The 15880-nt window shown below is 45.3% G+C and overlaps 1 protein-coding gene across 1 annotated transcript in view; it reads right to left on the minus strand.

Annotated features, from left to right (window-relative positions):
• The window catches only part of LOC133123507 (unconventional myosin-XVI-like), a 118115-nt gene extending 106892 nt beyond the window's left edge, over nucleotides 1-11223 (minus strand). Inside the window, exon 1 of the mRNA XM_061233977.1 lies at nucleotides 10983-11223. Within this exon, the coding sequence (XP_061089961.1) occupies nucleotides 10983-11208 (226 nt within the window). The 5' untranslated portion in view covers nucleotides 11209-11223. The remainder of the gene's footprint in view (nucleotides 1-10982) is intronic.
• Nucleotides 11224-15880: the final 4657 nt, after the last annotated feature.

Below are 15880 nucleotides of genomic sequence, written 5' to 3' on the forward strand. Positions count from 1 at the left end.
GACCCTACCAGCTTCTGGCTGCAAGCTTCAAGGGTGTAAATTATATTATACTGATCATTTCAACCCTAAAGCACAGGTACACACATCTTCTCACAATGAGACCAGGCTTTTATTCTTCTTCTTCTGGAACATTCCCTTGTAATGTAACTGTCATAAGAGTATTTCAGGACCTCCCAACCCAAACCCCAAAACAGGGGAAAAAAATGACCAAAGGGATATCTATTTCCCCCATCTCTGATTACTGTTGTGCAGTACATGATGCAATTATGGGAAAGGAACTTTTGCAGGCGTCTTTTGCAAGAGGGACTTGTTATACACAGACCTGCTCTAACACAGTATGTTCCGACCCTACAGGCAGCCTCATATCAATCCCTCAGGTGTTATATTACCTCCCGACCATCTCTCCGGTGTTTCCAGAGTCTCCATAGCCCTGTTTCCATGCCAGCCTCCAATTTACCACACACAAGACTGCAGTGGGAGGTGTACTACTACAGCAGGTGTGCCCCAATCTAGGTCCTGGGGGGTCGATAGGGTCTGCTGGGGTCCCCAAACCTAGTCCTGGGGCACCACGGAGTATGGTTTTTGTTGTTAGGCAGCACCAACTTGGTAAAGTAAAGCAGTTTCTTCCACAGTTCCCTCAACTGACCTGGTTTCTGGGTCCTAGATTAGTTGCATTTTTAAGATGAAAACAACAGCCAGCAGGCCCTACAGTTATTCAGAACCAGGCCTGACCACTTCTGAACTACATACTTGATGCTCATAGAAGGAATCACGTAATGACGGAGGGTGAGTGATTCCACCCCATCGTGTGTTGAGATAACCCTGAATGGGGGGTAGATTCAGAGAGAATCTCTCTCAGATGGCCCTGTCGTTCTGGTCTGTTAAAAAGAGATGGACAGGCGAGATTGGATCAGAATACGTACGCAATTGACTCCTGTGTGTACATGTACTTACACCGGGTGGAGACTGGAACCTTTTTCAGAGCACAGGTAATGCTTTCCTTTCACGGCCATCCCTTATTGGGATTCAGAAAGAGCAGCGAACAACTGATTCATAAATGCACAAACCGACAATTTAGGAAATGCCACAGCAACACTTTGTGGAGCACAGTAGTCTGATGATACAGATAGAAGGAGGCCAACGGTGGATTTGAACCCGCAACTCACTGGTCCAGAGCTCAGTGAAATGGCACCTCTGAAGACATCCGTTCAGACTCAGATTGCCTTTAAACAGAAGGGTACTAATGGGGGATTCTACTCAGGTTTTCACTTCTTTAAGGGATTAGCAAAGTGTACTGCAATAGATTTCAACTCGAGTTGTCAGCCGAACAAGGGACATACATGTAAATTAGTTACAGATCAGAAGTACAAATATAGCAGTGATTTTTGGAAAGAGAGATTTTTTCTGAGAGATTATTAATGGATGATGGGATAGCTCAATTAAAGCTGTAAAGACAGAGATAGAGACTGTTGGAGTTCAGGCAAGTTAAAATATTTGCAGCATGAGCTTAAAGTGAAGTGAAAATTATGAAGTGAAATCAGTTGAGTTTACAAATGCTCTATTATAAATTGAAATCAGTTTGTTTAGTTCACGGTGTGATTTATTAGTTTTATCACACCTTTTTGAACATAACTTTTTTTCAAAGCCCTGGAGACATCTCATGGCACCCCAAAAATGCTGCTCTAGACAGTGGCAAATTGATGAGCTGACTGGCCAGATCTCAACATCATGCATGCACATCCTGCTGCAAAATATGCATTAGATTTTATTACTGATAAACCAGGTCAGTCAGTGGCAGAGTTTCAAATCATTTATCAGCGTTTCCCAAGGAGCCTGTCGGTACACAGCATCCACCATCCCCACAATAATGCTACAGTAAACGGCCACATATACTAACATCAGTGATGGTGACAAACCGTCGGCCATTAACAAGGGTTTAACGGTTTGCATTTTGCACATTCTACAAAAAAGCCGATACGTCTTCATTATAATGAGGTGGGGAGAAAGTGTTCAGGCGTGAGGAAGTGGTCGTGGTAATTAATTTGCTTCGACTGCGTGGGGACGTTTCATTAACGAGCTGAATCTTTGCATTCTCCTGATTCAGAGGAAAGCCCTAAACGGGAGCTTGGGTTCGGGTTCGACGGGTCTTCCGTACTGCTTACTATCTCTGGCCCTCAGAGCTGCGGTGGTGGGAACACGTTTGACGGGGAACAAACTGGTCGTTTGAAAAGATTCATGAGCACCCACCCCCACTGCCCCCCCTCCCCCGCGCACACACAATTAATTCCTCTCTGCAGAGTCAAAGAACACAATCCCTGCAATTTAAGTAATTAAAAAAAAGCCCACTTAAAATAAGCCTGATAAAATATGACCTAATTACCTCCCGACTCGTCGGAACGTGTTTGCCAATTTAATGAGCGGCGGGTAATTGTGTGTGCCGCGGTTCTTTATGAGGAACACATTGAGAGGATAACGCGGAGGAGTGTTGCGGCTCACAACGAGTGGAGGGTTCTCCGTCTTCTTCAGACGCGGCATCTGTCGCGCCAGAAAACAATACGATGCCACAATACACCCGGTCGGTGTGTGTTTACGGAACAGTACGCGCTGTGACTAAGCACGCCTGGTGACCCCCCCCCCTCGACCTCCGACCCCCAAAGTGTGCGCTAGCGTATGCCTTTTGCTGTCTGCCACTCCCTTTAATGTCTCCGGGGCCAACATGTGGTGACCGTGTCAGGGCCGGTGACAGATGCCTCCTCCCCCCCAGAGGCTCCTCTCTGGCAGACTGCTAACAGCTGCTCTATGGTAGAACAAGCTCTTTGTCATGCGAGGATTTTATGGCGCTGACGGACCTTCTCCACGAGTTGGGAGTTTATTTTGATTGTCTGTTTTAGTATCGTTTTGTTGTAGTGCGGGAGAATGAGGATTTGGATTTGGATTTGGGGGGATGAGTGTGATATGGTTAAACACCTGCTGGGAACATATGTGACATCACCATGGCTATGGCTACAGCAAGGGGGTTGGCAGAAGCAGGGGGGGAGGTTGCACGGAGAGACTATGCAAGCTGGAGTTGGCACACTGGTTGCCAAATCTGCCTTGGCCTATCCCTGCACACATTCACTGCCGCGGTCACCATGGGGCCAGCTTTCAGAAGCCCCGGGAGGTGATAGGCTGAGATATATCCCACGTACACACCCAGGGATTACCAAATTTGTCCTCCCAGCGACGGTACAGCAGCCAGAACCACTACAAACCAGAACAAACAATCCCCAGAGGGTTTTTTTGTGTCCCGTTCTATTCCCAGTGCCTCTGTCTCAGTTTAAAACAGATCACGTGTGCTCTCCCACTAACCACTTCAGAGATGGCTGGGAACCTGATACAGCTGCACGGCAAGCAGGTTCTTTCATATTGCAGCAGTGAATTAATGAGAATGACAGAAATCAGGGTGACGTGTGCTGATACCGCAGCCCTGTATCTGAAGCTATTTAACAGCCCTGAAGGTCACCTTTTCCTCCTCTTCTTCAGCGGTTCTGAAAAGGAGGTCCTCCTCAACAGCTAGTAACAACCAGGAGATTGTGGCTTGTGATCTCATTAAGAACACAAGTCTATGGCTGTGTTCGAAACCGCATATTTAGCATACTACTCCTATGATATTTCAATGAAAATCAGCCTGAAATTTTGTACGGGTAGTATGCTAGTATGCAGTTTCAGATGCAGCCATTGTCTCCATCGTCATCATGGCACCCCCTGTGGACCTGAGCTATCCACAGAATTCATTTTGAGAATGATGGGAAGACATTTTGAAGTGCTTGTGAAAAATCTTACATTCCACAATAATCGTGAGTGCTATCCAAGATGCTGCAATCTAATTAGTGTCATTACTGTCAGACACATATGCATTGTCCCCCATTTTCCAAGACAACTGGTATGAGAGATACACTGTACAATTAAATGCAAAAGTATGGGGGAAAAGATTAGGACATTTTGGTTGGGATATTGAAATACTTGCCTCTGCCACCTTGTACACATTCATCCTGTTTACATTTTCAGCAAATTTCCTCAAAGAAATAAAGCAATCTCTCCAAACTGCAGGGCAGTTAGGCAGTTGCTGGGGTTAGGGACTCAATTACACCGCTAGCCTGCCTTTGTGTTCACATTGGCTGCTTGTGCAGTTTGCACCATAGTGCATCCCGCAGGCCAATCCTAGGGTGGAGTGTGAGTCGGAGACATCCAATCACCAAGCGCCTTATTGAATGAGGCTGAGGAGGCAGAGAGCTCACTCCTGACGGGATTGATGGGCTTTGAAACCCAGCAGTTGCTAAATTAAAATGGCAGGTGTGGCTTTGTACCCCTCCCCCCGACCAAAGTTAGGGCAAGCCACTGTGCAGCAAGACCTGCCCGTCAAAGAAACTCTAATCTTGCTGCTGTTCTGAAATTGCAGACCAAGTTCTAGTTTGTTCTCCACAACCCATAGGGATTTGGCTGAACTGCGTTGCTAGCACATCTTGCAGACGTGTTTTTTGAGGGAACGCATTACACACATTTCCACTTCTTCCTCCCACACACACACACACACACACACACACATACACACACCTCTCAGACACTCCCCAAGAGTATTTTCATTATTTTCAATCAGCCACGTGATTCAGGGACACTGCTTGGTCGTCTTCTCAATGCTGAGCCCAGCTGAGTGTCTATAAACTACCACTCCCTTCAAAAACGAATGAACAATGACTAATGGAACGAGTAGAAACCCTTATGGGAAATGACATACAAGATAACTGCCATATGTAAGATAGTAAGAGGGAAAGGATTGAACTTTCACACACCTCTCTCTTCTCTTCTCTTCTCTTCTCATCTCACTTTAATGGCCTGCATCAGATTCAAAGAGTCAGAGACTCGGTGCTACCCTATCGAGCAGCTAAAAGGGTCATTCCATTGCAACACCACTCTACCCACCAGCCAGATCTCTCCATTGTGCTACCTCTGTGTGCCTGAACCACTGACCCCTACATGCCTAGACATTCCAGACCTTTCTGTTCTCACCCCCTGGTGGTGGAATGAACTTCCCACTGTGTTCAGAACATCAGAAGATTTGCTGAACCAAGCAAAGGTTCAACCTGTTCAGTCTGTGCCTCTTTAGCCAGCAACTTTCTTCTTTCTTTTTTTAAATTTCCTTTATGGATAATGTTGGGGTTGGCCTATAGCTGTGTGAAAATGGGTCATCAGTATGGTGATATTTTCTTTAGTTTAAAATACTAATTGTTGGTTTGTTCAGTTGCATTTATTGACTATACATGTATGGACAGGCCTTCTGTGCCTTCTTGGTGATACTGTACATTTGTATTCCTGAGACTAACTCTGATGTTCTCCACTTCTTTAAGTCCCTCTGAATAAGAACATCCGCTTAGTGATTGACCTGGACCAAGCAGGATTAGCTCCCTGTATGCTTCGATTTTCCCCCTTTTACCAGACCTAAATTGCACCCCGCAATCATATGTAATTTGTATCTTGAAAATGGATTTCCTCTGTTCTAAAGAATGATTTCTTGGATAAAACATTTGGCGCCATCCCACCGAAAATGGGACATCTTTACTTAATGGTGGCCTTCTTTCACAGACACCTGCTAGTTCTATTCATACATAAAACAGCCCTGCATGTACCCGGGCTGTAATTTCCAATGACAGCGTTCGTCCTACTCAGAGTTTGTGCGGTACGCCTTTATTTCGCGGTAATGAAAGTCGCGGTTCTTGCGCAGCGAATGTGCGACATCGCTGGAAATTGCTTCCCAAATCGCGGACCAGCCGACCAGCCTCGATATGCCCCCCGGCGATCCTCAGCATTGGGCTTTTTATTTACAAAGGGGCATCTGGATTTATATTGGAAAATCAATGGGATGGATCGCGCCCAAGGGCTGCAGAGTGCGAGAGCCGAAATCAACGGCTCCCCCCGGACACCGTGAGCGCCGCAGAATCCACCAGTCCCTTTCATCTGACAGCGACTACGTGATGGAGCGGTGGATCACATTCTCTCTACAGTAAAGACATCCCCGGACAGTCTACGCAGCGACCACCGGCCAAACTGCCTATCTCTTCTGACATTGGAAACATTGCTTTTAAAAATCACTGAACAATCTTGACTGAACGATTGTCTTATATATCTAAATATAAGCTTTAAATACAAGCATTTGGTAAAATTACTGTTTCCATGCCAACACGAAGACTAAATAATAGGTTTAGCTGTGAAGAAAAAGATGCAAAAGACAGCAGTGTTATGCATCTTGCGTTTAGATGACTAATCAGTAATCTATTCAAATAAGTAATCTGGCTAGTTTCATCAGAAATCTTTAAAACCTTTTCACTATTCAGCAAGTTAATGCAATAAATTCCAGTTTAACATCCTGAGGCCTCCTTATTGTGGCATCTGCTGTATTCATATCGTTATGGGTTGATTATATCCATATCCAGGGCAATTAACATTGATCAAATTATGAAAATTAAAATCTTATCCAAGTGTGCACTCGATATTTTACTGAAATCCGCACCCCAAATGGGATTTGAATCAGCTACAAAACGGTTAAGAGCAGTTCAGTCAACGCTTCCCCCACAATGCTCTCTGTTCTTAGACCCCGTCGTTCTCCAGTCACGTTAGAGCTGTGCTGATCCAGCCGATTTTACCACCGCTGCCACCAACACTCTTATTCACGGTTATCTTGATCAAGCGAAAATGGAATTGGAACCTCATTTACGGAAAACACACACAGGACTACAAGTCGCAGCTCACTTCACCCGACGCAAATGCTTCCATCACTGCCATTTAAGAGATATACATACGCGCATTCTTTTTTTTATTATCATAATTCAGCAGTGCTTCATGCTCTTGGGACAGTGAGTTGTGATTACAAGGTGCATTCCCCCACATCTCCCCCCTGCAGCAGAGGTTATGGTGACAGCTTAAAGTTAATATAAAAAAAACAGTGACAGATGAAAAAATGTTATCTCAGGTTGATAATGATGCTGTTTTTCCTTTTTTCCTTAGCTGAACCAAGACTCACTGAAGCTGGGAATGGCGATTTTTGTTTCAATTTTTTGAAGCAATGGTTTAAACAGGAGGACTATTCAAAGCTAATTTGAAGTGACCTGAAAAGTATAGCAAACTGTATTTTACCCATCACAATATACACTCAGTGAGCACTTTATTAGGTATTTATTAGACTTATGTTTTAGACTTACTTCTTCTGCTGCTGTAGCCTATCCACTTAGAGGTTTAACGTGCTGTGTGTTCAGAGATGCTCTTCTGCATACCACTGCTGTAATGCATGGTTATTTGCGTTACTGTCACCTTCCTGTCATCTTTGACCAGTCTGGCCCTTCTCCTCTGACCTCTCTCATTAACAACATATTTTTGCTCACTGGATGTTTATTGTTTTCCGCAACCATTCTCTGCAAACTCAAGAGACTGTTGTGCATGAAATTCACAGGAGATCAGCCGTTTCTGAGATACTCAAACAACCCAGTCTGGCACCAACAATCATTCATTGGTCAAAGTCACTTCACATTTCACATTTCTTCCCCATTTTGAAATTTGGTCTGAACAACAGCTGAACCTCTTAACCAGGTCTGCATGCTTTTATGCATTTAGTTACTGTGACATGATTGGCTGATTAAATATTTGCATTAACATGCTGGTGTACAGGTCTACCTAATAAATTGCTCACTGAGTGTATATCTAAAAGAAAAATTCATACTGATTATTCCTGTTAATGATCAAATTACATCTCCTGGGCATTCACTCGGCTGTTTAACTCTTTGAACATTTAATTTCAGAACAACAGCAGAGGCTGCATTAACAGAGGGATATTTCTGAAATCATAAGCTTTCAGAAACAAATTGCAGTATGCTATTACACATTATTATCCTGAAGGGGATGAAGAAGACAAATATAATTGTAAAATATAATTGTGTAATTACTAATGGTGTTGGTGTCACCTGGGACCACAATAACCAGCTAACTGCATTGATTACCCCCACCCCCTCCATTGAAAAGATGTAATAATCTCCCTCCTTGAATCCCAGATCTGAATGAATAGCACACAACTGGACAAGTACATATAGATAGCATGGGAAAATCCCTATCCCCTACCTGCTAGAGATTTTTATTTTTTATTTTACATCAAAATCCTACAGTGTGGGAGATTTTATTTTCCTGTCTCCGAAAGACATTGATGATTCCTTTGCTGACTATAATTCTAGTCTTGAAGATGTCTTACAGTCAGCTGTGCAGTATCAGGCCTCGGGCAAATCCATCCCAGATACCGTATCTGTTCACGCCACCTCAGATTTTTGAGGAGAAACCCGTTTCTGTGCTGAACCACCTCTTCTGTGTGCAGTTTTCCTACCTCAACACAAGGTGAATTTTCAGTAGAGTGCCCTCTCGTTCACCTACTCCAGCATGTCACCTGCTACAGCATGCTAACTGCTGCTGATGTGGACAAACGGCCACACAAACCAAACAACTCATTCGCTAATCCCGGCACTGGCATTTATATGACAAATTCCGTCAATGAACGAAGAACAAACCAGGTTCCCGAGAGAGGTGAAGTTTTCTGGGCAACGCTGCCCGTTGTTTTAGGGGAAATATTTGAATTCTGGCACCCGTGAAAAAAAAAATCAATAAAGCGACAAACGTTTAAAAATAACAACATCAATCCCTCCTGGCTGTCTGCGTTTTATGGTGCTGCCACTCTCGACTGGAGAGGGTATAATCATCCCAACTACCATTGTAAATAATAACTACTTCTGTCTGCTTTCAATCTATCAATTTCAAGTGTTCACACCCTTGCTTTACTTGCTTCTGCTGAGACCTTATTCCTGTTGTGGGCAGGGATGGGTTTTGCTTCAAACCACCTGGCATCAGACAGAATCAAAACTTCTCTCTTCCTTATCAAATTGGACCAAGTATGAGTTAACAGGCAATAATGAGATAGTCTGCCTGCTTCAGCAAAAACGTATGGTGGAGCCAGGATGGTAATATGTGATTAGTAGGTGGGCACAAAGACCCATGGTTTTTCCAGGAGATCCATGACCATGGCAGCTGGTACCCAAGATGGACTGGACAACATTGGCAGCCAGTGGGATTTACCACGGTGACCTGCAAGGGCTTGTGGGAGGTTTGACAGAGATTGGTAAGGACAGCTGGGGTTGGTGGGGGGGTGGGGGTGGGGGTGGCTGACAGTGTAGGAGTGTGTTTTGCGAGGGGGGAGTGAGAGAGGAATCACCTGCTTATGGTATCGGGAAGTCTCGTGTGATTCGCCCAGAGCAGAACTTGCTGTGATATGATCACGCCCGTCAAACACGACTGGGTTTTAGAGAAATAATCCCACAGCATGCAGTTTATCTCTGGAATGGTTCATTACAATATTATGGTAAGGACTTAAATGTTTTGAGTTTAGTGGCTGAGACTTACCCTATTCCTTGCACAATTATCACCATGGTGCAATTTTCACTGACAATAAAAACGCATGCAATAAACACATCCACAAACAGGTAAAAATAAGTTTGTATTCAGTAATTATTATTATTATTATTTTATTTTTTTAGCCGGCCGTGGGCATGAGCAGTTCAGTGACAGCATGGACACAATGGCAGCTGCTTTGTGTTTAACAGCAGAAGGAAATAGAGGTGTGCCTACATTATTTGTCTTCGCTCTGTTACGGTTTTATTTGATTGCATTTGTATTGTCCCATTGAGCTCCAATCCCTGGACCGCTCTGTGATCGGCCCTTAGCCTGTGTGCGCTCGCTCTTTCATAGATTACATTTGTCTGCTCCTGGGGAGCCTGGCCCATTCTCAAAACGTTAGCCTTGACTCCAGAATAATCACTGTGACGAATGAGTTGATACTTCACGGCTAATAAGCATTCTTCTTGTGGAAATTAATTTGGCCTTTTCTGCAGTAGCCCCCATCCCGCTGGTTTAATTCCCCCGTCCACGCCGTTGAATGAGAAGGATTTTGGAATAACAGAGCTGCTTAAAGACGGCCGATTCAGCGATGGGAGATGGGATGTCCCCACTGTGAGACCGTGTAACAGATTTCTTTAAGCCAGTGGTCATTGGGCGGTTTGACCACGGGATGTCCACCCAATCCCAGGGGGCACCATTTTCATGTCACGCCTTTCACTGAGAGCCCCGCCCTTTCACTCCAGCAGGCTGATGTCACCTGGCCCTTTTCGAAAGGCCAACAAGTCTGAGCTGAGCAGACTCCGCCGTTCACTTTCACCAGCAACATTAGTGTAGATTACATTTATTTAGCAGATGCTTTCTATCTGAAGCGACATACAAGTGCACACCAAAGGTCATAGCAACAAGTACAGAACACAGGTCGGATAAGGTATTGTACTATTAGTTGTCAACAGCCATGAACATCTTATCTAATTCATGCCTCCACTCTGGTGACTGAAATGACAAGCAAAGATAGAGTGTGTGCTATCTTTTCTAAACAATACAGCATAGATAAAGCCTCAAAATGTACTTTCTTTTTTTTTTGATTAAAATGAGACCAGCATGCAAAAATGTCAACCGTGAAGAACAGAGCGCAAATGAATTATTTCTAGCAAGGTGAGCAACGAGCATGGTAATTATTATAAACACTCTCATATGCTCATATGCTAAGATCAAACTGTTAAAGCATCCATTCACAGACTGAGAGGAAATTGCCTGGCAATCATTCAAGCACATTATACTTTTCCAACTTAAAGGCCATTTAAAATTTTTTTATCTCTCTATGACTTCATTTTATTTTATAAATTAATTCTGAAATTGGTTTAGTTTGGAGTATACGTGCTGCTAGACATCCTTCTAGTAGCCTGGTACAGGCATTTTTCTTTACTCATGCCCCCTATTGTTCGATGCTGTTGGGGCAACAGTTACCCTGGGGGGATTTGCCCCCACTCCCCCCTCCTTCTCCGGCCCGGCGATTGGCTCACCTTCCTTGTCGTCGTGGCGCACGATCGCGTCCTGGATGACGTCGGACAGGCCGAAGCGGACCCTGTGCTTCTTGCGGGGCCTGGGTCTGGCCCCGGGGCCCGCCTGCTTCTGGAGGGCCCTCTCTCGCTCATAGTACGCCCGAATCTGGTCGCAGCGCATCCGCCTGACCAGCCTCTGTCGCTGGCCCAGGGGCAACGAGTCCAACAGACACTGGTCGATCTCCATGTCGTGGGAGCGAAAGACGTTACATAGCTGAAAGCAACCTGCCGAAGACAAGGGAGAGGGAAAGAGAAAGGGAGAGAGGGAAGCGGAGAGAGAGAATACATCAGCATCTTCCCATGTGTGGAGCGAGGGAGGAGGGGTGATGTTACTGTTTACACTGGAAACAGTGAGAAAGGGGAGGGGAAAACATTGTGGATGTTGACATTTTTTGAGCAGTTTGTAATCAAGTTTGTGGCCCTACGTAACTAGATATAACATTCAATCTTTTTCAAAGGTCTTGACTTGATGTTTCTTAGTGGACTGCCACTGTTGCACTGTTATATGCGCATGAATTCTCTTTTCCATTCACAGTAGCACTGATGAATTATCCATATGCATTGTAAATATTTACCACTATTCCAGTGCCAAAGCATATACCCGTGTAGCACATTAAAACTGGCATATTACTAGATTCAGTTTTACTGACTGCCTGGCTCATGTTCTCTCTGAGTGATCTGTTCTCTTTCTAAATCCACCTTGGGAGAAAAGAGGACACGTCCGTAGCCAAGTTATCTTGGACGCGTCTCAGAAACCGACATGGCCACATTCCAACAAAACGGAGTCATTCAAAATTCGGTGGAACTCAGAACTCTCCCGGTTGCCGTGGAAACGCAGGGCCGGCATCATCGGCAATCCTGCCTGCGACCTTGAGGCTGGCCCGACAGAGGGTCAGACAGAACTCCAGAAGCATTAATGCTGGCATTAAAGTCTCCTCAGACCTGGAGCTGAAGCTCACACACAGCACAGTACGCAACCCTGGTGTAGAATCCAGCTGTGACCACCTTAAAATACCTTAACTACCAGCAGGTCAAACCATCTTGAGTGTAGAGCTGGTCTAACTGGTCAACCAGCTACCAGCTGTTGCAAAACCTAGCTTGAGCTGGTCAAACCATGTTGAGTATAGAACTTGTCTAACTGGTCAACTAGTTACCAGATGTTTCAAAACCTCACTCAATCTTGAGCTGTCTTTTTCAACAGGGAACACTCTGACATTCTGCGTAGGTGGGAGAGGACAGACAGTGGCCTGTTTTTACTCAACGGCACTTAACCACAGCATGTAGCGACAGTTCAGCATAGAATGATGCGGCTACATGCAAACCGGTCCACGAAACTGCCATTTTGTGCATATAAATCACTACATGCACACACGCAGGTTCAGATCTCACACAAGACAGGACACGTTGTGGCCTTAAGCAAGGACTACTTCATTTGAAGTCACCGTAGTCCAGTATAACTGCAGCTGTCAAAGAAGGTGCTGTGTACTACATTCAATAAATGGGCAAAATATTGAGAATTTTTTTTTGTACATTATGTGTGCTATTTTTAGCACTTTTTTCCTTATATAGCATGTTGAATTTGGAATTGAGTGACTGTTCACCTCTTGGCAAGCGAAACAAGTCTTTTCTGGTTTCTAAACAAGGGCTGTTATGAACACAGCAACATATGGCTTTGCATAAATTTGGCCGTTAGAATGGCACACTGCCAAAAGGAATCCTGCTAAAACCTTGAGCTCTAGAGAATATTCCGGGATGTTTTCTGTTAGAACAGTGGTAATTTTGATAGCTGATGGGGCGTGATAAGAATTTGAATGAGCCCTTACTATTTCAGCACACTGAAATTTTTCAGATTAAAAAAAAGAATTTAAAATGTATATAAACGTCTGGATGTGTCTACTCTTCTGCTCTGGAAAGAATATTTCAATCAATTTCCACTTGAAAATGAAAGTGAACTTAAGTCCCACTGAAGGTTTTTCGGAAGAAGTTTTACCAAAGCAATTGCTTCGATGTTCAGTTATCCACTTTAAATAACCCTCAGAATAATTGGACAGTAGCAGACAAATTTAGAGAGTGAGAAAAAAAGAGTAAGAGTCTGACCTAAAAATTACTCAACCAATCCGCCCATGCAAACTGTCACATCACTGAGAATAGAACATTAAACAACAGGCTAAATTCATATTGGTATACAAAACAACACAGACAACGTAGTGATACGATGACATAATATTCCTGTAAGTCACAATGAAAGCTGTGATTGCAGGAATTGTTTCTCTCAAAAGCCTGACAGGGAAGCTTTGAGGCACATCTGGAGAGTCAGCTGTAGTAGACATTTCAGAAATGGTTTTACACATGGAGAAGACGCGCTGGCGCAGCAGAGAAGCCTGATAGTTTAATGGCTGATTCTGAATGCTTTGTCGTGTCGCACAGCACTCAAGCATACTTTTTCTTGTAGCTCCACATTTGCGTTCACATTCAAGTCTTTAGCAGATGCACTTATCCAGAGCGATTTACATAAGTGCACACAAAAAGGTTTTGGCAACCAAGAGTCGGTGCCAAATCACTGGGTCACAACTGACAGTAGCCGTTAATACACAACTTACTGTGATATAATGCATAAACCCACGGCAAAAAATGAAAAGTAGCTCTCCAAGGGGTAAACGCAGCTTCCTTCCTGTGTCAGTATGATGGTGATATTGGGCATAGGTACTGTGTTTGTATTCCATTGTGAACAGTGTTTACTTCCAGCTGTGAGCTGTGAAATGGCACAGTTGAGCTGCGCATGAATCCTACATTTATAACATGCCTTCCAAAATGAAATGACAGCACAATTTATTCTTGCTTCCATTCTGTTTTTTGCTTCCGAAAAGCAATTCTGAGGCTTTTCACATCCACTTTTAAAATGGAAAACCTCAGCCTACTACCTTAGAGTAACTGTTTCACATTTTCACCAGATAATGTGTTACACCTTCCTCCTGAACTCCAGAGCACAACAAAACAAAATCTAGCTTCACCGTCTGCTTGACCAAGCCGACCAATGGATTTCAGTCCCGACGGGCACATTTTTACAGGACAAACACAAGAATCTTCAGTTACAGCCCAGTCTCACTTACAAACACTGCAGTGCACAGAGACACTAGTGTACCCCTTGCAGCCTCCTGCCCCAGATGGGCTCATGGATTTTCCATCTGCTGTACTTGGTATGACCTTGGTATGACCTTTGCCGGACAGTGGTAGAGCAGCGGAAGCTGGGGGTCGGCCGGCAGGAGCAGATTTTCGGGGCTCCAGTGTTTCCAGGCCTGTGTGTTGAAATGGGAAGGCTGCCAGTGCCTCGTTTCGGAAAAAGCAGAGCATCTGTCACAGTCGGGCCTTATCTCTCTCAGCAATGGTCTGCGAGAACACCCAGGGGGAAGGCCGCTGGACACTCGCCCCCACTTTTCAGTAATTGGAGGGGTAACTGAGGGGGAAACATGGAGCGTGCTCGGGAGAAGCCCTGACAGCCTGACCTATGTTTCAAGGGCGAGACGGTGGAGGTGCTTTCCATTTACCGTAATGCTCGGGGTGTAAGCTTCACAGCACTGTAGGTGTCAGGGCTAAGCTGCTTGCGCATGACAGAATGAACTTCGCAGAAACCAGGGAAGATTGATGACTGCAGACGCTCTGACCCCTTTTCAGACGCACCAATCGATGAACCAGGACTTTTCAACCGAAACTTGCGCAGACATCATCAACCTTTTTCCTGACCCCAACAAAAACACACCCAAAACAAAAGCACGGCCAAGCAAAGGCGAATTTAGCTGCTTTTTCTGTGTGTCATAATAACAGATGTGCCTCCCTGGGGCGACGGGCGATCGTTCGGTTTAACGGCCGTGTCGACTAGCCTCGGGGCCCGCCCCTACACCGCCCCAGCATCCTGTCAGGATAAAGGAAGACATCAGGGCTACATTTGGGCACGCCCGTCCATCGCTCTGCCAATACCAATCAGAAGACAGAGAGACTTTTCTCCTCCCGGCTCCCACTCTAAATCAATCGTTAACGCCGTCTTCCAGAAGCGCCATCGCCTGAACAGATGGCCGCTTCCCCGGCCGTCACCGACAGCGGATCCAACCGCGCCGCGACGTGGCGGGACTCTTCCAGAGGGAAGCTCGCGGCCCACCCTGGCACTGTTTACGGGGGGGGGCTCACGGGGCAGGGGAGAGGGACAGACGGGCGTATGGCACGCCTCGGCCCGTGCCATGCCTCGCTGTGCCGCAACTGTCACTCAGGAGGGCCGCAGACACGGGCGGGACCACCTGAGGCCTCCTACGAGGAGCAGATGGCGCGACGGAGCGGCGTCAAGCGCTAATTGGGGCGACGGTGAGTCTCATCGGCGGGGCTGTGACGGACACCTGGAGCGACGCCCCTCAACCCGTCCTCTCCTCACCTGGGTCATTGGCCCAACGGGTGGGGGAAGGGGGGGGGGGGGGGGGTGGATAGTGAACGGACATACTATTATCTACGACAACAGCTTGGGCAGCGCTCTATTCCCATCAAACCCATTTTGTTATTACACAAACAAAGCAGTAGGTGCACTTTAGTAGGACGTGAAGGTGAGCATTGCTGGGCTGAATAGCCTGTTCTCGTTGTTATGTTACGTTATGTTCATCCGTTTCCTGTCTCTACTGTGCTACTTTCCTCAAAAAGGCCAGCAGATCCTCCTCCTTGGTTGACTCAGTCCTTTTATTCCGATACGCCTTGCGAGGGATTACATAAATTAAAACGAACAATTGGAACAAATTCACATAGAAAAACACACATATTTTAAAACCTGTGAGGAAATATAAACCACGCTCCATTACTAGAAGAAATTACATTTTGAGGAA

Source organism: Conger conger, chromosome 3 (assembly GCF_963514075.1).
Source record: "Conger conger chromosome 3, fConCon1.1, whole genome shotgun sequence".
In the NCBI taxonomy this organism is placed as follows: domain Eukaryota; kingdom Metazoa; phylum Chordata; class Actinopteri; order Anguilliformes; family Congridae; genus Conger; species Conger conger.